Here is a 25,875-nt window from a genome sequence, read left to right as displayed (position 1 = left end):
ACTCAATTCCCTCATCCATATCACTGACACAGATATCAAACAGGACTGGACCCAATCCTGAGCCTTGGGGGACAGCACTGGTGACTGCTGCCCACTGGATGTAACCCCATTGACCACTCACTGCTCTCTGGGCATGCCCATCCACTCAGCTTTTTACCCAGTGAGCTGGGTAAAACCCCAGGCAAGCCATGAGCAGCCAGATTCTCCAGAGTAATGCTTTGGGAAATGGCATCAAAGGCTCTACTAAAGTCCAGATAGACAACGTCCACAGCCTTTTCCTCATCTGCTAAGTGGGACATCTTGCCATAGAAGGAGATCAGGGGTTAGTCAAGCAAGATTTGCCTTTTGTAAACCCATGCTGCCTGAGCCTGTTCCCCTGATTTTCCTGCGTATACTGTGTGATGGCCCTCAAGGTGATCTGATCCATTCAGATCTTTTCTTCAGGGAATGTTTTCTGGAATGCCTACCTATCTCCAAACAGAAAAAAATTTCTGTGGAAAAATGTCACTAAAAATCTCTTTAGAATTCTTTAATTCAGTTTTATATTAAGAGTAAAATACCTTATCTTGATGGAAGCAATATAAGAAAAATAGTGACAAAGTGACTATAGTTGCAAATGCCCTATAGTTACCATGTTTGCACAGTTGTGTTTTGGCTCAGATCACGGAGTCCTGCAGGTCTTAAGTGGAATATGTGTTTCTGGGGCATGGGAAGCAATAAAAGATATATGAGTTATAGGATGATTTTTAAAAAACAAGCCTATGTGCAAGGAAGTTGGACTGTCAGTAAAGTCTTATGACTGTTACTCTAAGGACTATGCAAATATAAAAATTGCAAATTCTTATCTGATCTACACTTTTTTAATTGCAGAAGTGTCAAGTTAAGTGGCAAAGGAAAACAATAACATTCTCTTGGAAATACACTCCCAAAGAATGTAAACAAAATCAAATAAAAGTGCTGTCTTAAATATAGGATTTGCATTTTCTTAGCAGAATAAACTCTCTGCCTTGACTCTCTGTGCGCTCACTGAAGTGGAGGTCATGGCTAGTGACAACTGGGAGCTGTTCCTGGAGGCTTTCTTGCCTTTTTAGGTTATGAGGGTCTCTGTGTGTTTAGGATAATATGATTGACAGCTCCACTCCGGCCCCAATTAGCACCCTATAATTTATTAGCTTCTGCTTTCAGATTATGCGCTAACTTCACAAATATTTCAACCACGGAAACAGCAGCTATCAAGTGTCTCTTTCCTGATCCAGCTCACTTGGACTGCAGTTAAATACAAGGAGGGAGCTGTGTAGGTCTGTCAAGAGAGAATAATCATTTGTGTCTGTGTGCAACTGGGGCTGTCACAGTTCTTTAGGATCCAGGTTCTGGAAAAAAGGAGCTGTTCCACTGGATCAGAATCAGGGGTTAGGGCTTGGTTCGGTGCAGGATTGAGACCAATGCACTGGTTCTTCCTGAAAAGGCCCATGTTTGTCAACTCTGTTTATCACGTAAATACAGACTCCATGCAAACAACACCAGCAGGAAAGTTTGTGTCCCTCCTAACACTGTTTCTTTGCTCCTTGCTGCTGTGGTGTGGGGCCAGAGTACTAAGTGCAGGAGGGAAGAACCTGAGTGAGGCAGGTGAACAGAGAGGGGATGAGACGCAGGGTCAGGGCTGAGGACAGAAGTCAAGGAGAGGAGAAGTGGAGAAGTTGGGGTGGATATGATGAGTGAGGAGGTACACCTTGCAGCTGTACCTGGGCCAGGTAGGGCAGAAGAAAATGTGCCATGCCACAGGCAGATGGAGTACCCTCAGTAATATCCAACGTGGTATTACATCTCCTAATGGGACAGCACTCCTGCCAGGTGTTTATCCTGCCTTTACCATGAATGAATAAGCAATTGGCACATATCTAAAGAATTGCTCCCATCATTGGCCAGCCTGTGCTTTTGTGGGCTGCAGCCCAGCATGGCAAATGGAAGCATGAGACTAGGGCCCAGGAAGGTGCACATCTGCACCCTGCAGCCCAACACCCCTGAACCCTTGCACATCTGCACCCCTGCACACCTGCACCCCTGCACATCTGCATTTGTGTTCTCTGCATCCCTGCACTCCTGCACCCCTGATCAGGCACTTCCAGCACCTTCCCTATCTCTTGTGGGACCTGATGCAGAGAGGGCAGGGGCAGGAGGATGGGAACATAGCACCCCAAGGCCTCTCTGCTGCAGTTTGCACTTACAGCTTTGATGCACATTATTCCCTAGTCATACCTGGCTAAGGAGGCTGTAGAAGGTGCACTTCAAAAGTAGCTCCTCCTCTGTGATTAAAAATGGACATGAAGAGCCCTGGCTGAGTCACTTGTCGCTACAATCAGATTAGATAATAGTGTTACCATACTGGGAACTAAATTAACAGTATGTTTCCCTAGGCTGTAGTCCCAAAGCTTGGGAACTGACTGAAAAAATCTTTTTTCTCTTTTTGTTTTTCTTTTTCCTTTTTCTTTTTTGTCTTCCTTTTCCTCTTTTTTTTTTTTTTTTAATGATCTCCTACTTGCATTTCCCTATCAAAACTGCCTAGCATACAAAATTAGTGTTTCACTACTGAAAATAACCATACGACTCTCTCCTTTCCCTGCTGCAACTGCTCCTCTGGGTGGCAGGCCCGGGAAGACAGCCAGGACACTACAATCCTCCACAGGAGCTGGCTCATCCTTCTGTAATCAAAAGGGCATGTTAATTACAACACTTGCCCAGAAAAAGATGCACAGCAACTGTCATTCAGAGAACGGTGCTGCATCCAAAGCCACCAGCAGCATATTCCTCCCTTCCAAGAAGGGCCCAACATTTAAGCCCTAGCTAGAGCTTGTCTTGTGAACCTAAATATGACATCAAAGGGAAGGCGAGAAGGGTCGGCAGCTCCTGACCCAAGGAGGAGACAGGGCAGATACATTTCCCCAGAGGTGGCAGCACAGTCTGGGGGACGCAAAAGGGATTATTCACCCTCTGTCCCCTCCCTTCTTCCTCCTCTGCTGGGGGCTCCTATGGCAAACACACTGGGAAAGGAGATAAGAAGTAAGCAACACTGCCCTAAAGCTCTCCAACATTAGACTGAAATGTAGGGGCACATAAATGCATTTAAGAGTTTTATGCTTAATTCTTGCAACTGGAGCCGTACCAAAGCAAAAATCTCATTAAAGTGGAGATTGCACCCACAAGTACTATGACCTATCCCTACCTCCATCCTTCCCTTGACAGTTCACTTTCAACCTCAGGGATCATTAAAACATTATTCCTTCATGCTTTGCTAATTTTCAGCTATTTTCAGAAAGGGAAATAAATATCTGTGGTGAATACATCCAGAGCTCATTTTGGAAACTCCTTGTGGAGGGGACATTTGCCATTGGGCAGCAGCAGCAGCAGATACCCTGCTACGTCCAGGACTGTCACGCTCTGCAGCAGATGCTGTCCCTCTGCTTCCTTTGCTGGACTCTGCGCCAATGGGTTTGAAGCTGTTTGTGTCTGTTTGTCTGTCCCAGACTGGATAGTCTGTTTATCAGGTGGGTAGCTAGGGAGCACAGCGTGGTGCATGACATTCGGAAAGGGACAGCAGGAGGATTTGCTCTTCAGGCTGCAGAGATGGGAACTCACGTCTCTTTCAGTGCGTGACAAGCATGTGACAGGTAATATTTATGTAACATCTAAGAAGGGTTTCTTTTGTAATTCCAGATTTTCTGCAAGCTTTCATGACTAACGGAGTAATAACCTATGATGCAAAGAGGAATAAAACAGACTGGAGAAATGGCATGGAGGTCATGTGCACTGTTACTGCATTAGGAACTGTGGCCCCAGTCCTGCAAAAACTAATGCCCAAGCCTTAAAGGTTGGTGCTGTGAGTGGTCTCTCAGGAGTCAGAATAACACAGAGTGAGCAAAATTGCAAGGATTAGCCAAAACAGGGCATGTGTGCTTTCAGGCTGCAGTCTACTCAGAGTAGGAGCATTTTTAAAAAGTTTTTTGTACTTCTAGCACCTTGAGCCACTGTCTTGGCTTTTTGCGTTTAGATACTTTCATGATAAAACAGCAAAAAATGTACCCTCAGAACAAGTGCCAAAACCTATATTCATGGATTCATTGCATAAATTCTCATGCTTGAATACATTCACAGTCCAAATGAATTGTAAATGCCAATGTAGTAAATTACTCTTTTATGCTTACATGAGTATTTCCAAATGTATTTGGACTGTGTCACTCAACCCTCCTTGTTAAGAATTGCAGAGAAGAGGGGAGAAAAAAAGAAAGAAAAAAGAAATAATTGTGGTGAAGCACAATAAATCATAGATTCAGATTTATCTTTAAAAAAAACCAAAACAAAACAAAAAAAAACACAAAAAAAAAAAAAAATCAAAAAACCCCCCACCAAACCTTTAAAAGAAGCTTGAAAAGGCCCTTAGAAAAATGCTCTCAAAATGACCCTGCTAACTTTAGGCTTCTGCAGTTAAACACCGTTTTTAGTTATTTTTCTCCTACAAAAAACTGGTGCCTTCTTCCTTGAGAAACACCTCAGAATGTTTTTGGTTTAACAAATAATGTAGATTCTGAGGTCATTCCCTTGCCCTTTGCAGCTTGTCTGGGCTCTGGCTATTTGGAGGCTGAGGGAAAAATGCCCATCGGTTTGTCTGGCTGAAGGAATCGCGGCGAGTCCCCCCTGCCGTTTGCTAAGCTCTGGCCAGGGGTGCTCCTGGTCAGCTTCTCACAGGATGTACTCACACTGCTTTGTCAAACTCTTTCTGTTAGGATTCCTAGTCTTTCCCAGAAACTGATCTATCACAAACCTAGGAGAAGCAATTTTGGGTTATTCATAACTCGACTTCTGACACACAGCAAACACTATGCCCAATTATGTGAGAGTCTGGAAGGTAAAAACTCTCATTACAGCACAAAAATTAATTTTCTACTGCTTCTCCCAGTGTCAGGGGGTAATAGGAATTTCCTACTGTATGCTTTAAAATTTGTCAGCTTCAAAGATATTTCATTAAGAAAAGAAAAAAAAAAAGACAAACAGAAAAACCCCAAAACACAGTAATATTGGGATCAATGTTTTGTCTATTAAAAAAATCAGCTTTTAAGTATGGGCTAAATGCCATTTCTGCCCTATTTCATTAATTATTCACCAGCTGGTAGTAACATTTTTAATTTACCACTGCAATAGCAATTCTATAAGCTACAGTCCCCTCTTCTAGAAGAAGAAATATGGAGCAGTTCCCTCACTTTAACCAATCTTATAAACACATCATACTCTAAAATGTAGCACTGCAATGGTCTCGTATTTTCTTCTCTTTTGTATTTATCTCTGTATATTTTACTCAACAAGAAAACATTTTCAGCTGCTAAGATTTCTATTCCTCTTTCATGCAAAATAATAAAATAACTCACTTCATCCACGTGAGAGATATACTTTCTGCTTCATCCTGAAGTTTCCAGTTTGCTTCATTTCTCTCATTTAGCTTTAATTCTTCATTAAAGTACACAGGGTGAAAGAAGGAGATACCTTTAATACTTTGCTTTGCTACTGTTAAGTATCTAATTCCCCCTTTCATAAAACCCCAAACAAAACAACTACTAAAGTGGCAAAATGACAGCAACAAGTAGACAAAGGGAAGTGTTAGAGCAACTCAGAACTAATGTCCATCATGTGCTTTATGTTCTGGTTTTCCCTTTAAAGGCTGTTGGGTTGGAGGTGAGCCATTCTTCATTGCATTCCTTTCTCCCCCTGCTTTAAGAAGGTTTAACTTTCACCAGAAAATGTTTATTGTAAAAAGGAAAAAAAAAAAAAAAAAAGACAAAAAAAAAGAAAAAAACAAACCCAAAAAACCAACCAAAACCAAACAACCAACCCCACCCCCAACCAAACAACTGTTACACAGCCAATGCAAATGTGCCAAACTCTGAGAAGTGCCACCTTGGTTTTCGTCTTTCTGGGATTTAAGCAGTTGTGAGGGAACAGCTGCATATCTGTAAGTCCAGGGCAGGTGGCCTCAGTCAGACACTTGCCACTCACAACCACAAAGCTGAAAAATCTGACCAGTTCCTTGATAGTCCAAAAATGTTTATGAGTCCAAATTTCTTCTCCTTTTGCTTTTCTATAATGCAAAATAAAAATCCAGTTCAAAACTCTTAGTAGCTTTCCCATGGTTGCATTCAATAACTTTCACTGCCATTAAAAAAATATTCACACCACTTATAAAACCCCCACAGTTTCCTCTGTTGCATGTATGAAGTCCACTGGTTTTGCATCACCATCCAAGATGAGATTTGACTCTTTCAGAGTAGTCTGGCTGCAGGTCTGGGTATGGGGTCTGCTTAAATAGGAGTTCAATGTCTTTGGCTCTCGTCTTGCAACAGAAGGACTTTTCTTTCCAAAATACGTCTAAAGTGTCACCCTTGCAATGCCACGTCCTTTTAAATCCCGTTGTCTTTCCCCGAGCAGCAGGGCCACGGTGGGCTTGGAAAAGGGCAAGGGGGGCTCTGAGAGTCTTTGAGTCAGCACATCAGCTCAGAAGGGATCCACCACAGAAGGAGTAACGGCGAGCTGCAAACCAAGATCAGAAGCTGTTACAAACTGACCCGATTTCAGCTCTGAATGCCACCACGTCTAACGGGTAGAGAGCTACAGGGGAGAGCCAGGGGAAGAAGAGTGAAGGACAGCTCTAAAACCAGTACAGATCCTTGCTTTTATCCTGAGGTTGCAAACCTGAGAATGGAGAGAAACAAAAAAAAAGGAAGAAGAAAAATAGGTACAGGCATTTAAGAACAAAGGAAAACAAATTGCATTTCTTGCCAGTTGAGTCTGAAGCATGGGCTCTCCAGAGCCCCAGAAGGCTGTGAAACAAGAAGAGCCCAAGTCAGACTGGAGAAAGGCACACGTCCCTCCTGCTTAAAGTGAGGACTCCATAAGGAGCCATTAGTGACTGCAATAACAAAACCAGCATGGAGCAGACTTTCCTTCCCTTCATAACTACTGACTCAGTCACTGCTGACTGTGCCTGTGTACCCATTTTTGTCAGCACTACAGCCACAGCCTTGGTTCCAGACATCCCAACAGGCTCTACCAGGGGAAGACCACTGCCTTTTTTGTTCAGTAAATGAAACTGTGCTTTCATCTCAGAAACTGGAAGGAAAAGGTAAATAAGGAGTGGAGCTAGTTCATTAACCTGCATGGTGTCTAGAAATGACCCTTCCAGCCAGCACATGGATGGGGCCAAGCACTGACCTTTGGGTGGCTCCATTCTGCTCACAGCTCTTGCTGCTCAATGTAGGAGCAAGAACAGCGCCAGTACCTCAAAGCAACCTCTAGCCTCAGGGGATGTTTGAGGGCATTAGAAATTCCAGTAATTTTGTGGAGATGTGATCTGTTGGCCTGTCCTACCCCTCCTTTCCCTCACTCACTTGTCTGGCCTGAGACCCCCAAGAAGAGCATCCAGGGCAGAGCTCATGTGTCACACATGGGGCTTCCACCCTCACGTCATTCCCTCACAGCAGAATCTCAGCCACCCCCCATGAGTCCTTCCCTACTGCAATGGGCAGTGTGGAATCAGGGAGCAGGGGTGCAGCGGGGCCAGGGGACCTGGAGGGACCGAGGGCAGCTCACCATTACCTGTGTCCACGTTGAGGCTAATGCCCTGTGCCATGTCTCCTGTTGCGTTGGGGAAGGGGCCCGGTGTCGTCCAGGCCGCGGCAGCACCCGCTTCGCTCTTGCCCAGTTCACAGGGGGGGCTGACCGGCGTGGACACGGAGGCGGGCGTGAGGCGGTGGGGGCGCACGGAGGCGGTGGGCACCAGGAGCGAGCCGTAGCGGGGGTCGAAGTGGGGCCCGTAGACCTCGTGCATGGCAGCGGGGCGGGGGTAGGCGGTGCTCTGTGTCCCGATGTAGGGGTGGTGGTGGTGGTGGTGGTGGTGGTGCGCGTGGTGCCAGGGCTCGGGGCCGCCCTGGTGCAGGTGGCCGTGCAGAGAGGTGGGCGCGTAGGGGTCGGCGGCGGCGGCGAAGGGCAGCTCGCTGTGGGCGGCGGCTGCCAGGGGGCTGCTCAGGCTGGCCGGGACCGAGGAGGGCTGGTACGTGCTGTTCCAGAAGGACGGCGGGAAGATGCGCTGGCTCATTGGGTAGGAGCCATCTGCGAAAGAAGTGGGAAAGAAAGTCAGAAATGAGCACACGCCACAAGTCTTGATATCCTTTCCCTAGGGCTCTGGCCCTCCCTGATCCACCAAAATCACTCCTTTCATTCCCTTCATTCCGTGAAAAACTGGCAAACGTATGAACTTGCTCCAAAGTTCAGACTCCAAGTACAGATTCCTCTCCAACTAAACATCCAACAGAACTAGCCTATGGCTTATCCATGAAACTGCAACTATGTCCTCCAGCTCCCTCTTAACATGTAGATGGGCAAAAGGTTGTTACCTAAAGGGAGAGAAACATCTCTTCAGGAGTGGAAATTGAGCGAGACCTACTATACAACATTTAAATTTTCAGGACTGGGTTTTTCTTGTTTGTTTTTGTAATAGTTTCCTCGTCTAAGCATTTATACCCAACGCTTCCTGGAAAGTGGTTGCTGCCTCAGTGCAGTTGCAAAGGGGGCAGGAACAGTGAGAGATGTGACTAAAGGCAAGTTTGAATTACTCAAATATCTGAGGGCAATTCTTCATCTATTACAGTGGTCTGTTTCTTAGGTATATTGTCCACATGTTTGGGAAGCCCTGAGCAGGACTTTGGAGACTGGCAGGGCAAAAGAAAAGGACCCTACATTTTCCTAGCCCAGTTATCAACGTGCAAGATGGACTGGTGATTATTAAGAGCACAAATAGGTGTTATGCATGATTAATTGGGAATGCACACTGTTCCTGAAAAAAGTAAAACCACGTTCCTATTACTTCTGTGCCAGGGAAGTATGTCTGCTCTGAGCCTTGGCATTGCTTGGGAGAAGGGGGAGCAGTTCATGATGAGCAAAAAACCCTCCTCTACTGCCATCAATTCCAGCGCTGAATATCTCTCACCCATGAAATATTCTTAGACACTACAGACAGCAATCCGTGCAGGGTCTGGGAAACCAGCCCTGGCCGAGCAGGTGGCCCTGTGAGGGAGGGTTACTAAGACTGCCCACAAGCAAGTGCCAGCCCTAGCTCTCTGGCAGATGGAGTGTGGGGAAGGTTATTTCCCTCTGCCCTGACTACCCTCTTGGGCCTGTCCAGTGTGAATTGGGCATGGATATGGAGAGCTGTGCATAAGCCACAGCCCTGGCCTTGCCAGCACATGGCCATGGGCATGTCTGCAAGCCCTTGTTTTGATAAGCTTAAGAGTCCTTGTCAGTGCTTCAGCAGCAATCAGGGTGATGATACATGCAGGGCAAGATAGAGGGACACACACAAATATTTTTTTTAGAGGTGGGAAGCCCATGATGGTTCCTACATTTGCTTTGTGCTTTGCTCCAATCCCCGTGACCACTCTAAACTGAAAGCTGGTGTCAACGGGGAATACACTGGTCACAGTCACAATTTGGGAGTCACTCTGCGGCTAGTTGGGTGGTAGCCCCCTCCAGGTAAATCACTTGCAGTGAAAAGACAGGTTTTTTCCCCAGACTGCCTCTCAGGCTGTTTTGCCCCTGGGCCATGCCCCACCCCTTCATAATCTGAAGGGCTTTATTCTTTCCTCTTTTACCCTAAAAGGGCCAAGCAGCTGGCAGCTCCAGCCTGGGATCCCAGGGGATGCCGGCCGAGCACCAGCAGCTGGTGGGAGGTGGGAGAGAACCGGGACGAGAAGCCGAGGCGGGGACGAGGTGCCGGCGCAGAGGGGGGTCCGCCGCCCCCCGCAATCCCCCGCGCTCCCCGCTCCTCGCCGGGCGCTCACCCCGCCAGGAGCCCGCGCTCCGCGCCGCCTTCGCGCTGCCCAGGGAGAAGCTGCTGGGCTGGCTGAGCGCCCGGCTGAAGTGCTCATCCACCACGGCGCTGATGTCTCCCTGGAAGTAGGTGAAGAGGACACAGCGGGAGCTGATGTACTCGGCCTCGGGGGGTCGCTCCTTCTCGGGGCTGCAATCCTCCTCTTTGATGCTGGCCGCGGGGTGGCTGGAGAAGGAGCTGCCGGCGCTGGCGCTGCTGCCGCTCTCCGGGGCTTCCTGCATTTTGGAGTAAAAGGCGAGTTTCTGCAGGGAAGGAAAGAAAACGGAGCCGGTCAAGCAGCACTCCAAGGTGCGCTGGCCCGCCCTGTGCTCTCCGGCGTGCAGCGCCGAGCCCCCGCCCGCGGTCTTTCTGAGGATGCCCAAGCCTGGTCCTGGGCTGCCCGCCGTTCCCTCAGTACGCACCACAATCCCACACCCGCATCTCGCTCTCTGTAGTTCGGGGTCAGCGAAGGGACCGCAAGGAGGGCTGGGGGACCGAAGCCCACAGGTGTGGGTGGATGGAGCAAGACAGCCGGCGGGTGCGGAAGGCGCGACCGGACAGGGGTCACCGCCGGGTCCCCCGCACCAAGCCCCGCAAAAAAAAAGGTTTTTTGCAGCTGGCTCAGGAGCGGACGGCGGCCGCCAAGGGGCTGCAATGCGGGGGCACGGGTGGGAGACGGCCGAGCACCCACGGAGCAGCGCCGGCAGCTGGGAGAGCGAGAGAGCCGCTCAGTCCCCGGCTCCGAAAACCTGTCTGGGGCAAAGAGTGTCCCGTAACCCGCAGCTGCGAGGTAGAAGGAAACGGGGGGGAAAGGACTGAGTGTCTCAAACACATTTCAGGGCAAAACTCAGCATTTCCCTGGACACCAGGAGGCTCCAGGTATTTACTACAAAATTAATCTCCTTTTACTGGGCTCCGTCGAGTGGGAAAACAGCGGGCGTTGTGAAGTTTGCCGGATGTTTCCCGTTTTTACGCGTGTGAGCGTGTCTGCAGCTGCTGAGTTTCTCAGCAATAAGGGCTGGGACGCGGAGCCCGAGCTTGGCCGCTGCGGGCAGAGCCTTGGGGCGGCCGGCGCGGGAAGAAGCGAGGGGACGGGGCTGAGTCTTGGGCCAAGACACGCGATATATTTGATAATGTCACTCGTCGCGACGACCGCCTTTCCGCTTGGCTCCCTGCTCGGCCATTGAGGTAATGATCATCCCGCTTAATAATGTCATAAGCCGGGGGCTGAGGGGGTGGTGGGAGGGAAGGCAAGGTGCGGGAAGACATCATCTGCTATTTCTGACGGGTCCTGGGCCCCGCTGCCGGGCTCTGGAGGCGGCCCAGGGACCGCCACGCCGCTGCCCCGGCCCGGCGCTGCACGGCGGGGGCTGCACCCGCCTCGGGCCCGGGGCGCTGCTCTCTTCGTCCATCCCCTTTTTCGTTATGCTAGGGCAGGAAGGAATTAATTCCTGGAAGAGGGAAGGGCGAGGGAAAAACTGGGAACTCAGAGGGGTTCAAACTCAAAGCGGTGTGCAGCAGGTGCAGCCCCGGGAGCCGAGCCTGACCCACGCGGGACCGTGCGCGTCCGGCGCCAGCAGATCCCCGCGCACCACGGGCCGTGCGTGCCCGAAACATCCCCGCGGCCGGAGCCATCCTTTTCCTGAAACCTCGGGATTAGCTGATACCCGCGACGGCCGGGAGGAACTACAAGCAGGGAGGCGGCTCCAGCTCGAGAAGCACCCGCGGGTCTCGCAGGCGACGACAGCCGCCGGCAGCCGGGGGGACTGGGGGCCGTCCAGGGGTCCTGCCGCAGCCGAGAGCGCCCCGGGAGAGGGGAGCATCCTGTACCCCTTGCTCCCCTTCGCCGCCGCGGTTTCTTCCGCTATCGCCAAACCGGGGAAACTCCGCAATCTCCCGTCTCTCTCGCTTCCCCCACTTCCAGAGCACAACTCCGGAGCACCCCTCCGAGGCGGCTGTAAAATCTCTGCACCAAGCGGCTTCTGTGGTAGCGGCCGGGATGCCGGCGGGCAGGAGTGAGCGATGCCCCGGGAAGCCCGGCCTCGCAGCTCCCGGCTGTCCCCACACGCCGTGGACATCTCTACCCCGACCCGCCGCGCTCGGAAGTAGCCCGTCCCGGTAAAGACAACAAACAAGCAAACACTTAAAAACAAACAAGCAAGCAAACACCCCCCCCAAAAGTCCTCCAGAGGGTAAAAATCGCGCATTCTCTCCCAAGGCATCCCGTAGCCCGTCGTTTGCCGCCGGGGTACGTACCCTGCCGAGCCCCGCGCCAAGGTGGGATGCGGTTCTGCTCCGCTCACCATCGCAGGCTCCCAGATCTCCCCCCCTCCCGCCCCCCCTTTCCCCTCCCCTTCTCCTTTTCCCTTTTTCCCTTTGGTGAGGCCCCAGACGGCCATCCTCCAGACGATACCCCTCCCACCTTCTGCCTCTTCACCGCTGTCCCCCACACGTACCTGGTGGTAGGGGCTGTAGGCTGCTCCGAAGTAGGGCTGGGGAGGACCGTAAACTTGGTACATAACATCCAAACAGCTCATGGCTGGCCGCGGCAGAGGAGTATTTTTTTCCTCATCAACTCGTGTTCTGCAAAGTGGAGTAATGCTTCGGGCGAGGGAGGTTCCCGGGGGTTAAGAGGCACCACGCACTGGTGGGAGGAGTGAGAGGGGATGAGGCCGCGCTGGGCTGTGCTGACACCCCCTCCCTGCCTTCTTTCCCTGCCTTCTACTCTTCCTATAGCGTGGCTCTCTCCCGCAAATGCTGCGGGACCGAAGGGGCTCCGCTGCCGCCGGGGGATTTTCAGCCCCGGCCGGGCGGGTGGCGGAGGCGGGGGCAGCAGAGATCCCCGTTCGGCAGCCGGGACTGCCCGGAGCTGCGGGGCGGGAGGCGCTGGGAGAGCTCCGGCCACGCGGGACGCTGGAGGGGTGCGGGGGGAAACCGCGGGTAGGAGGAAGATGGGGGCTTACCCAGCTAGTCAGCCCATCTTGGGCTGCTTTTTATTTTATTTCATTTATTTCCTGACATTCCACGTGTCTCCTGTGCCGGGCGCTGCCCCACTGCCCCCGGGGAGGATGCCCCTGCCGCCCCCCGCATCGTCGGCCCCCGCTCCTGGCCCGGGGGAAGTGGAGCTCCGGGAAAGGCAGGGATCTGGGTGACCCCATCCAAATCCCACCTAGTCCGGTGCCCGCCGGAAAATGCCACCACCAAAGCCACAGGAGCTGAGGAGTCTGATAAACCGAAGGAGGAAAAACCAGTTGCTCCCGAGGAGGAATCTCCCCAGAAACTTTCGAATCACTACAAATCCCGGGAACAGCAATGCTTTTGCATTTAATAGAAACTAAAATAACGCCGAGGGCAAAGTCACGTCAAAACAACAAATTATATGAAGGTAAACTGGATTTACTCCCTGGCTTTCTGCTGAGTACGACACGCAAAGTTGTAAATAGGTGAATGTATCTTCACTGCTCATTTTAAAGGAGTTGCATAGGTGGCAAATTATTTTTTAATAGAGATGTAAGTTCTCATTTCAATATCAGCTCTTTGAAATCTTCAGCTTCGTGGTACAAGTAACAATTACGGTGAGAAGAGACCTATTTTGTTTTGTTTTAAGCACCTGTAATAAAGCAGAAAAAATATAGAAAATACAAGAGAAAGAATATTACTCAGTTTTCTAATTCTGATTGGCTACAAAAGTATTGGGGAAAATCTGAAAAGAATGAACACTTTGAATTTTGATGACCTGGAAATATTTAAACTAATTTTAGCAGAAAACCCTCATATTTAAAACTTAACATTGACTCTATTTTGTTTTCGTCACAATACAATTTTTATATTCCAAGTGCTAGAAATTGTTTTCAATGCCTGTCGTTCACCAAAATTTCAGTGCCTAATGAGCATGTTTCAATGTGTTCTGCACCAGGTGCAAGTTTTAACATTTATATTTTAATAAACCTCCTTTTCCCTCTTCTAGTTTGGATATATTTGTTTTTAATACAGCCTGAAATACTGTGGCTGTGGGCTCTGCCTCAGTGTTGCTCCTTCCCCCATCAGAAACAATTTTGTGTTGATGGTCAAGAAAATGAGGGGATGACCTCTGAGTATTAGGCTTTAAAATAAGAAATGTAACTTATACTCTATAATTTTATTTCTCCTGAACATTAAGCAAATAGTCACAGTAAAGGGCAGGACCCACTCTGTGGCTGGTTTCCAAATTAAAGCAGTCAGCTACAGAACAGCCCTTCCCTTCTCACGGTGGGAGACTGAGGGATCTCACTTTGGACAGCAGGATCTCACTTTTCCTCTGTGTCCCTGCTTGTAGGGAGCTTTCCCAGCACACACAGACCTGTGCCTGTTTCAAAGGTAAGAGTGTGCTGGGCAAGGTACCAGAAAAAGGCCATTTCTCAGAGGGTAGGTCCAAGGAACACCTGCTCCAAAGACACAGCATGCCTTCCTGCCCTTCGGACCAGCCCTTCCCCAGGACTCTGTGCCATAGCCAAGGTAGGACCTGGCACTGGCCAAGGCTGAGCATTCACTTGTGTGGACAAACCCAAGGTGTAACAGCAACACCTTGTGTGACTGGTGCTGCGGTGTGGCAGACGGTCTAGCTTGTGTGCCCTGGAGAATCTCTCCTTGAGGGCTGAATTCAGGGCGTTTACCTCACACCCAAGTATATGCTAGGGAAACTGGGTCTCAGGTTGCTTGGTATGAATCAGGTCTCTTATAGGCAGTTATTTGACTGTAAAACTGTGCAGTGTAAGACACAAGTAAACTTCAGTGTCTGAATGCAGAGCAATACAAACATTCATGCAAAAATGCTGGCAGTATTTTGCCTCTTTGGTGCATCTGTGAAATTAGTCCTAGTATAGGAAATTATCCTGGGAACCAAGGGTCAGAAACTATACTCACTAATGATCTCACTATGTATTTACAATTACATAAAAACAATCTTCCTTGGTCTGAACTAAAGAATTTTAGGTAGATTGAGTCACATAAGGAATTACAAAAACTTGGAAAGAAACAGCTGAGTTACCTCAGAGAGAAAATTATGACAGCAGTAAAGGAAAGCACAATTTTAGAAAGGACACGGGTTAAGAACTGGCTGTGCAGCATCACAGCACTGGCATGGGCCTGCTCCTAAGCCATTCGCTGGTAAATATTTCACAGCAGTAATATGAAAAGAAAATCTGGTTAGGAATAAAGTGTGATAGGTTCTGATAAACAGCAAGATGCAAAAAGTTACAACTTGCCTCAGAAAACATTTCTATGAAGCAAGTCAGTGTTATCTTCTAACTAAGCTGAAACTTTTTACAAAACAAGAATTGAGTACTACTGCAAATGGTTCACCAGCCAAGCGAACAGATCATGAAACTAAACATCAACATTCAGAAAGACTTGCACGAAAACATGTTAGCACTGACCACACTTGTTGCTCACCTTCCCTGGGAATCCCACATCCAGTGCTAGGCTGCCAGCCCCTGGTGTGTGAAGGTTGGAGCACTGAGTATCACTGAGTTCAATTAAAGGATTAAGTATTCATCATCCAGAAGGGATATTTCTGGTTTTCCAATCGTACTACATATATCATTCTTGCTGTTCATAATATACTACTTTAGAAGCTCAGGGGGATTTTCACTGTTTCCAGTAAGGCATACTTTTCCAAATAGAAGATACCATGAGCTGGGTGGAGAATCCAGTCCTCACTGCAGTCGTTTGCCACGCTGCTTAGCAGCCTTCAGTGTTTTTCTCTTCCAGCTTGGGCTGGCTTGGCTTTAGCCTCCAGCTGTTGGTTCATGTAATGCCTTAGTTCACTTATCCAAACAGTCCTTTTGTAGGTAATATTTTCTCTTATGAAATTGATTTTATTCCATATAATATTTTTTCCTGCCAAAATAGATGGAGCTCCTCAACTTTCTACTGCAATTCCTCTAATAGTTTTTGTACCATTTATTGGCAGCGTATGCAATTTTTCAACATTTTTTTAAAAATATTGAGGCAAGAATTTGTTATTTTTTTAACGTTTCTCTTTCTGAAGGTACACACAAAGTAAAATACCTTCTTTACAACTGATGTTTATAATCATTGGGGTTTTTTGCCATAACACAGTTTTAAAGGCATCATACTGATGTGCTCTCTCATTGGATGACCACTGTATTTTCAATTTTGGTACTACAAGTACATAAAAGACATGGACTGCTTGGTGGTGAGGAGCTGATGGTATTGTGAACCCCCTGGAATTTCTTCTAAACTCTTACATATTTGACTGAGATTACAAGTAGCTAGGCTGAAGACTGATGATCTTGTGTGAGCCTATGACACCTGCTCATCATGCCTTGTACAGCCATCCTTTCTCAGACATTTTCCACCACTTGTCCTCCTTGGTCACAGATGTGCAACTCTTCAAACAGCTCCATTCATGTGCTGTTTGCTCTTGAGAATGCCAAGAGACTCAGCAATGGACTCAAGTATTGCCAAATGTCCAAATTCTCACTTTGCTCACCAGTCTTCTTGTTACTATGTTACCTACTAAATTTATTGCTCTGATTTCATATCAGCTTTCAAGTTACTTATGATCATCTTGCACAGTCCACAAATTAACTAATACAAATATTCCTATACAATGTTCATATACTGTACTCCTATGTGGCTGTAGTCATATTTCTAAATACTGTAGATTGTGTGTTGACTTGTTTCTTGTATTTTTTGTCTATTTTCTGTGTGTACCACTTTAATTGTGCAGTGCCTCGTCCATGAGATGATAAATTCAGTTTCACTAGTCTTCCTGTTCCTGCTCTCTGCTTTACTGTCAGATGCCTCAATCTGCCTGTAGGACTCAGCACATGCTTCGCTTATAGCTGAATGCACTACTTGTGAGTTTGCATGGGTCAAATTTGGCTGAAACGAATTAAGATAGATAATGCTGCTCCTCTTTCTTATCTTGTCAGTCTTTGTGCTCAACATCCCTAAAAGCTTTTTGTTTTTTAGGGCTTGGCAACTGTTACCATGGTGTTCTAAGGGATGTTTCTGAGGTCCAGCCTCTGGGTCTGTATTAATGCAGAAGACTTCCAGGCTCAGGAGCTTCTGGATTGGTAGTTTTTGTGGATACTGAATTAACTGACATTAAAGATGAAAATCAGTGTTATAAACATAGTAAAATACAAAGTAAAAATCAGGGGACATATATCACTGACTTAATTGTCTCCTTCACTGTCGTGAAAAACCTGTGTTTCAGTCTCAGAGAGCTTGTACAGTTAATTTTGAGCTTCCTTTGAAGGTATGATCTTTTTTTCCCCTACAACTCAAAGGACTAACTGCTAGCTTCTAGTTAACCACAAATAGGGATACTGTTTGGTGTGCATTTGTACACGTGTGGAGCACGTCTGCTGCAGTGACAAGCTGTGCAGCAGCTGGAATGTCCGTGGTGGTTTTTGCTCCGCCATGTATTTCCAGGGGAGCTGCAGCCCAGCTCGGGGTGCAGCATGTGGCCCGTGTCACTCACCCGTCCTGCCCGCCCTGACGGGCCAGAGGCATCACCTGTCCCTCCTCTACTGATGGCGGCAGATGAAGAGATCATTATGCAGGGCTGGGAGGGAAATCCGGAGCTGTCATGAGGGAATACATTCACACGCGTGAGAACACACTGAATGCATTGGATTTAGGGCTCAATTTTGCAACAGGAAAGTTCATGGAAGTTTCTTCCCAAGTCAGCATAGGAACAGCCTCAGTTTTGCCCTCAGAGGCAGAGACAGCAGCTTTTCTGATGCGGGTCTTTTGTCACACTCAGATCTGAGCTGAATCAGGGTGTACCTCTTTCCCTCTCTCAACACTGAGCCACCGAAAGATGAATTTGGTTTGTTCTGAGATTCATTCAAAAAGATATATCTTTTGTATTTGTATATAATATGTACAATACATGGTTTTTTCTGTGCTCAGAGCAGGAAGATAATTTCAGTGAAAATTTTCCTTAACAATCACCTCCCTGCACAAAATAAAGGGGATTTATGTTTTATTTTACTTTTTTAAATTTTAATTGCTTTCATGTGAAAGCAGAAAAAGGCTGTATCTGCTCTCTTTTGAGGTTTCTTAGGCACCAGACCTATTAATACAGGCATTAAACTCCTGATGTAATTGCATTATATAAATCCTCTACAATGTCCAGTCTCAGTGATTTTGATTACACAGTTATACCTTTGCACATTTTGTTTAGAAAAAGAAAGCGGTTTTATACAAAAGCTTTAATTCCTGTAAATGTTTTCATTTTAGAAGCATCTTTCTTTCCACTCTTTCAGATAATATTTCAGACAGAGAGAGGTAGGTGGCAGAGGAAGACTGCAGCTTGAGAGAGAGTAAGTGGCTCAATGCAAGGAAACAACAAGAAAATCAGGTTTTCAGCAGAGAACAAACAGGTAAGGTATGTGTCTTTTAATGTCTGTACAGACTTCAGTATACTGCCAACAGTATGAAGCTGGGATGAGGAATTTAACTTCCTTGACTAAGTCTTCCTCAAGTGGAAACTTTAATTGCTCAGAGTGGGCAATATATCATAGGGAAGGGGCTCACTGTTTCACTTCTGTTTTGTTCAGTGTTTGTATTTGGCTGAGCTTTGAGAGAATGCCACTAGAATATGGCAACACAGTATATTTTAAGCAACAAAATTACAAAATAAAATAAAAAGAAAATTCATAGCAAAATACTGGAGGTGGAGCCATGCTACAGGGAATTGTGTTCTCATTGCCTGGAATTGCCTCAAATAATGTAGCTCCTGGGTTAAGAGTAAATAGGGGTGATTTTAAAGCCTGGAAAATTGACTTTATGAAGCTGAACAGACCCTACATTTAATTTTTTTAATGGCTATATTTAATAGAGAACTTAGTCCTCACAGCGGCAAAATCCAACGCCATCTTCAGAAATGAGGCTGGAAAAACTGGAAGGACAGAGGACGACAATAAGAAAAGAATGAACAAACATACTGACACTACAGGTATGCACTGTGTGAGGGAGAAGGGGATAAAAGAATATGTAATTTGATTTTTATAATATCTATATATTGCAGTCCAGTCCACTGAAAAACAGTGTATGCATAGCCATATTGTAGCCCAGATGGGAATTCTGACTTAGTTTCATATTGGTACCTGTGTAAATTTACCTCTTTTAATATGGAAAGATAAGATATTAGTATGCAGATGACTTATTTGTAATAAATGCTCCAGACTCTATTGAGGACACGTAGTTTGTGTCGTATGTCCTTGCTACTACACAAAATTATTAAAATAAGGGTGAATGAAATAAAATCCCACGCAAAAATCACAGCCTCAAAGGCAACTTGTAATGCTAGCGTCAGGGCTCGTGTGCTGGGATCTTCATGCAGGATGGTCGTACTTTTTAAAGAATAACCTCTTCTCATGCTGAGGTGGACACTTCCCTGAACAGCAAAGGGTTTTACACGTGCCTGTGAATCAGCCAGTGAGCTGGCAGAGGAGGTAAGAGCCATGGGCTTAGAGAAGGTAAGCCATTCTCACACCTCTGCTGAAGAAGGCTTGTGTGCATTAAGGAACTTCCTGTCTACTGAGATAAATTGATGGAGATACTATTCTAACAAATCAAGTTTTTGAAATGCAGATTCAGTTTTTATAGGTATCAGTTTTTATAGGTAATAGTTTTTATAGGTAACAGAACGCAATTTTCATTTCAGGAAGATAACTTGATTGAGGAAAAAAAAATTAAATTTCCATTTTTGTTTAAGTCCTGTATACAGCTGGTAGGAGCCAGCACATGGTTTGGCACATACTTGGAGTTGCTGCTTCATAAGAAATTAATACTCAGGACTCATTTACCCTCAGAATTTGGCATAATTTTTGAATTGCATTTTTCAGAAATTGATACAGACGGTTCTCTGGTGAGATGGGAGCATGGTTTATTGTAAAGGAGAGTATGAAAGCTGAAGAGCTGGCCAAATGCAGAGGGCAACAGGAAAGTAGCTCAAGGCTATTTCTGTGTCCCTGTCTGTGAAATAATGCAACTGCTGCATTAAATAAATTGGCTTGCCCACCATTAAGGCATCAATTTTTGTTATACTGTCTATTGCTAAAATTGCAGGGACAATTTCACCAGTCTGTGTGTCTCTTGTCCTGATTTGCTCCTTTACTTCCAGCCTGGCACTAGGCTGGGACCTGGCTGTACTGGTTTTGCTGTGCAGAGATGCTGCTGCCTTCAGGAGCCCTTGTGCACCCTCCTGGGCCAGGCAGGCAGGTACTACCAGGCAGCTGAAGAAGGGGCTCAGGGTGATTTCCAGAAACACCCAAGAAAAAGCTGTTGGGGAAAGCCATCAGCTCTGTGCTCCAGAGGAAGATCAAGATATGCAGGAACCCCTTAGAGCTCTTTTCTCTCCCCCTCTCTGTGTGCTTTGTCCCAGCCCCCTGCCCTCCCAAGGGCAAGAGTTTGTCCTCCAGCGTGTCGCTCCCGCCAGCATGTGCCGAAGCACGTTTCAGTCTCTCGCCTTCCAGCACCAAGCAAACTCCACAGTGCTGGCATTCCTGCCGCATGGGACGCTCCTGCCTCTTCCCACAGCTTGCTGCCATGCTGCGGGGCAAACCACGCACCCATTGTTGGGTGTTGTGCTCTCCCCCAGGTGACTGTGTTCTCATGGTGGAGGACAAATTTTATCATTCAGTAAAACACACCAGCTGCCACACTCCAATGACTGGCAAGTGTCTGAAGCCAGTGCCAGAAAAGATGTGATATAACCTATTTACTGCTGTGTTCTCTCTTGTCCTGCATTCTGAATGTGCAGAATTATGGTTACATCGTTTCTTTTCTGCTGCAGGCAGGTTGAGGTGTGTGTCCTGCTCTTCACTGGAGCTTCAGAAGTTGCTTGCAAGTTCTCTCTCAAGTTTTGTGCATTGCCCTGGCACAGTGTCAAAAGTCAGTTGCCCCAGAGAAACAGGGTCCATCAGTTCAGTGTTCTCCAGTTTGCCCTGCTCAGGGATCCTTCCACCAGGATCCTAAAAGCAACTGCCTTGTGGCACCCTTCTGTATGCTCCTTTTATTTGAGAAAAGCAAGATGACTCCTACTCCATGAATTGTATGTGCTAATCTCCTAAATCAGTAATGCTGCCTCACAGCTTTTGCATAGATGAGAGAAAGCTGGCACGGAGGTAAAATGAATTTTTCAAAGGGTATTCAGGGCTTCCTGAAACTGCATGTTTTATCCAACTAGTTATATGTGCTTTGTACGTGCTATGTTTTCTTCTGCATCCAGAGAGCACATGCTAAAATAGTGATTTCACACACACATGAAACACTAAGCAGAAAAGTTACCATCCTCATTGACTTAGTAAGAAAGCAATTATCTCTTTACCAACACACTTCTTTCTTCAACTGTGTTTGTCTGTACTCACAATTTGTCCTAAAATGCAGATTGCTTACAAGTTTCTTTATCAACAAAAACAGACAATACTTTTGCTTTTAAGAAAGAATAAAAAATATTTAAAGTATGTGTGGAAATATGCCCAAAATACATACAGTTCTTTTCACACTGAAGAGCTCCAAATATTTTGAAAGATGTAGCTTACATATCTGCTAGACTACCCCTACCAAGATTATTTATCCATTTAATATCTACCTACCTACCTACTAGCCTATTATACAAATTTCTCAAAATTATCAAATACCTAAGAAGAGACAATTTGAGAGGGATATCACTGAAAGAGAAGGCTGAGCAGCTAATATCGATAAGCCAAACCTTCAGATCTAAGGGATATGATGGGGGAACATCTAAACCAAGGACTGGAAAGAGCACTTTGTCTTCTGGGGGCGTTGGGTAGCCTGAAAGCTAATACACAGCAGTTTCATGGACAAAATTCCACAGACAAAACCTCCAATCTCCTTGAGGGACTTGTGATGTTTCCACATTATTGTTGTCTTTTGTAGAAACAATTGGTCAAAACCTAAACTACTGATTTTGCACAGTCCTACTGAGTTAATATTTTTCACTTGTTTTTAAAAAATTAATCTCAGGAAGGGCTGGAAATCTACCTGTACATGAAACTTTTGGAACACCTTTAAAAATCCCTATCACTTCTTAATTACTCTAAGCACTATAACTGATCACCATTTAGTTCTGTTGTATTTGATAGTTTTGACAGATTTCTCTGATGCTGTTGCTTTCTGGTGATGATCCTTCTGTCACAGGGGGGAACTTTCAGCTTATGCCCTCCCTCTCTGCCAGAGTCCTCCTTTCCACCCTTTTTGCTGGAGCCAGCTGGCAATCTCTGTGTGGTTCCTTCAGTTTCTCCGGTGAGACTTCACTCTGTGTGTGCCTTCAGCAGGTGTCCTTCACTTCTGCAGGCCCAGTTTGGATTTGGACAATTTCCTAGGAAGCTGCACCCTCATCTCAGCCCTGCATAAGCAGCATTCCTGGTGTGGATGGCCAGCTGGCTGTTACAACCTTTTTTCGCACCATGCTATGTAAAACTACACAGGGCAGGTCTTGTTGATGTGTGAAAAATGCTTCTAGCAGCCTGCTCCCATGTGCACTGAGGTTTCCAGCTTCAGACAGAGCAACAGTGCTGGAAACAAGGAAATGCTTTGCTACAGGCAGGGAAGGGAGAAGAAAATGAGTGCAGGAATAGGCTTAGTTTTCAGAAGAACAGAAGTTTCCAGAAGCATGCTGAGGGTTGGTACTGTGGGCCAACAGCAAGTGCAGGAAGAATGAGCCTAAAGAAACCCTTGTTATACGTACAGCACTTTTAAAAGACTGCTTTACTGATTAGTTTACAGGTATTGACTACTTTCCACTGATCATCTTGCATACAATACATGTACATATGGCTTTTCTGGGTAAATGGGATTTGTGACTGCTCAGAATGGCACACCACTGGTGAATCAGTCACACGGGATGTAACTCCAGACAAACATATTTTGACATGTTGAATATGAATAAGGCAGTAAAAGTGGTTAAAAAGTGCATGCATGTTCATGTATGCAAATATACATGCACACACATATGTGTACCTAAAGATGATAGATAGATAGATAGATAGATAGATAGATAGATAGATAGATAGATAGATAGATAGATAGATAGACAAATATTCTTTTTCCTTCTTTGACAACCATAATGAAAGTCTGAAGATGAAGACTTTCAGAAATTATGAAATTATTCACTAAAACTGGGAAGGGGGTGCTTTTCTTAAAAATTTGTAAAACGTAACGTTCAGTTGAAGAACTGCTTCAACATGAAGAGTGTGGTCAGGCCAGCAGCTAATGCTTCTCTGAAACTAGAAGATGCCAGAAGCAAGTCTTTCTCTCCTAGAGGTCATGGAAACAACCTTCCCAGAAAGTTGACTTTCTCTGCAAGAGAACACTTCCTAGCCTCTGTCTGTTTTTTACACATCAAATCAGATGTCTATGCCATGAAACATTCACTCCCAAAATCTAGATTTTTGTTATTACAAAATCCAAGGCAACTGGGGCTAGAAATATTTACATCTGTTCATGAATATTCTGGACTTTAACATTTCATTAATCTGTCGTGATAAATTTTTGTTTCTTTTTCTTTAGTTTTTGCTTACCTCTAGAGCAGATTGGATTGTTTCCATTTTTTTCCCTGGGACAAATTTTTGAACAAATAGAAAAATACTGAGCAAATATGGAAATACTGTGGAAAAAATATTCCACTCTCATTTCACCTCTGGAAAACTCTCACTGACCAGTCTCACCTGTACTAGAGCATTACATCTGTGTGAAGTTTTTGGAAATAAACTCTCAGTGCATATGGCACAACCTTGATCTGAAAATGAACTGTTAACTGAGACAGGCACAGGGCTGGGTTAGGAAAGAAATGAGATTCATTACGAAAAGGATAATTTATAATTGATGCAGTGGAAGGTCATCCAGCTGTAAAAATAATTTTTAGTCACTTCTCCTTTCTACACTTTTCTGAACCTGCCTGTTTGCCTCTGGTGTGATGTGAGTATGGTATGAACAGATATCTGGATAAAAAATAGAGTGGCTGGGCAATTGGTCATGGCAGGGAGAGCCCTCCAGGAACTGTTCCGCTGGCTAAGCTTGTTGGAGAGAACATGTTTGGATTACAACCTCTCATGGTTTATGGTGGCACTCTTGATTTGATTTCAACTGCTTCTCAAGGTGGGAAAACCATGATCCAAAGAAAGCGATATTTTTGCAAATGTCCCAGGTCCAAAGGAGGCTTCGGGAGGGTAAAGGGATCTGTTCCAGTCGTCTAGCATGGCATCTCCAAAAACTCGTGTGCCAGCTGGAAGATGTGGAACACGATCCTGTTAGATTTAGATATGCAGTGGAGACAGACCTATCGAGGATTGATAGGGAATACACTCTATGGGCCATAATTGTGCTTTGCTACAGGCTTTTTAAAAAATTATGATGAAGAGATTTCTGTTTCATTACTAGTTTGGAGGTGTTGAGAATAAAAATGTTTTGACTCTTTGCTCTGCTTTTGCCATTGGGCCAAAGCCAGGAGCAAAGAGAAAAAATTTAATCTAGATTTATTTTAATTCTAGATACCATCTTGTGTTTTATGAAGTCCTGGTCCTAGAAGCCTGGATGCAGACATGACTTGGAAAGGAACCCTGTAGCCCTGGATTTACCCCCAGTGAGCAGAGTCTCATCCACTGACTCCCCAAACGCTATTTTAGAAAGAAATGCTTGAAGCAAGATATAGAGATGGGGATTTCTGTAAAATGTACTCTTAAAGACAGTCTTGTATACATTGGTTTCATGTTATATAATGGCATGTCAGACATGGTCTGTCCCAGTCTGAGGACTGAGCCCTTTTCACTCAGCACACACAGTCTCAGGCTGGTAACAATTCCATGCTTTGCATGGATGACATATTTTGGAAGAGAGTGAGAGGCTGGACTCACAACTAATATAGAGAAAATAAGAAAGACGTAACATGTAAAAAAGTATTTCACGCACGTCCAAATTATGCCTGTAAAAAACATTCTTGTGAGAAAAGTAGCCCAGTGCAGGGAGAAAGGAGAGTGTAGTGTGGTGGGGTGGACAAAGAGCCAGCTCAGGCAAGCCTGGCTGAACAGCAGTTACTATGCTGTAAAAAATGGACGTAGCAAATGTACTGCGTTTGCTAAGGCTCCATGAAACTCCAGGGAAAACAGAGCATTCACAGAGTGGCTCTGCCGACAGCAAGAAAGTTTCATTATTATTAGTCATATGCTGAGGATGTCAAGGAATTTTAAGGCCGCACTCTTTGCATTTTTAGAGGTTATTAATGAAATAGCATAGCAAGGTGAATTACATTAAAATATTTTTCTAACCATTCCAGAAATCTTGGTCCAAGTTGGCATAGGGGGCTGGCAAGTGGTGAACTTTTGACCTAAGCTCAGATTGCTGGGAGACACATCCTCCTTGTTAGTTTCGGGTGACAGTTCACTGTACTAGAGGGATCCACTTGTGTGTAAAGAGGCGAGTGGGGGAGGAAGATTTAGCACTGCATTTTCACAGTGGCAAGAAATTCCATCCAGCTCAAATGTGTTTTGGCCCACTGCCCGGCTCCTTGTCAGACATATGACCATCACTCGGCTTCCTATTTCTGGCCCAGGATAAGCAAGACCCACTAGTGGTTAAAATTAGGCAACTGACCTGTGACAACACATGATGATTCTCCAGCAGAGGGTAGACATATTTAAAAACCAGAAAAGAGCTAGACACACCAAGATTTAATGTCAACGCCATGTGTAATTCATCAGTTTGGGCTACCATAATTCAGATAGCAGCTGATCTACTTCATGGAGAAGACTTAGCAGGATTTTCTGGCTTTTTTCTGACCAAAGACTTCCTATAATAATCGCCAAAGAGAAGATTATGGCATTAATTTTTTCATGGTAGAAATCCATAGCCCTCGCTCCCCACCCTGTCATGATGTAGTTGTATGATGGAAATTTTCTGAGAATAACAAACCAGGACATCTGCTCTAC

At 45.9% G+C, this 25,875-nt stretch overlaps 1 protein-coding gene across 1 annotated transcript in view; it reads right to left on the bottom strand.

Annotated features, from left to right (window-relative positions):
- Nucleotides 1-233: 233 nt before the first annotated feature.
- The window catches only part of VGLL2 (vestigial like family member 2), a 52,574-nt gene continuing 26,932 nt past the window's right edge, over nt 234-25,875 (bottom strand). Inside the window, exons 2-5 of the mRNA XM_063389863.1 lie at nt 12,364-13,517; nt 9,879-10,170; nt 7,639-8,151; nt 234-6,573 (exon numbers count right to left, since the gene is read on the bottom strand). Coding sequence (XP_063245933.1) covers nt 6,533-6,573; nt 7,639-8,151; nt 9,879-10,170; nt 12,364-12,444 — 927 coding nt within the window. The 5' untranslated portion in view covers nt 12,445-13,517 and the 3' untranslated portion in view covers nt 234-6,532. The remainder of the gene's footprint in view (nt 6,574-7,638; nt 8,152-9,878; nt 10,171-12,363; nt 13,518-25,875) is intronic.

Source organism: Prinia subflava, chromosome 2 (genome assembly GCF_021018805.1).
Source record: "Prinia subflava isolate CZ2003 ecotype Zambia chromosome 2, Cam_Psub_1.2, whole genome shotgun sequence".
NCBI lineage: Eukaryota > Metazoa > Chordata > Aves > Passeriformes > Cisticolidae > Prinia > Prinia subflava.
The sequence above is the reverse complement of the archived record's forward strand: the minus strand, read 5'-3'. Positions and strand labels throughout refer to the sequence as shown.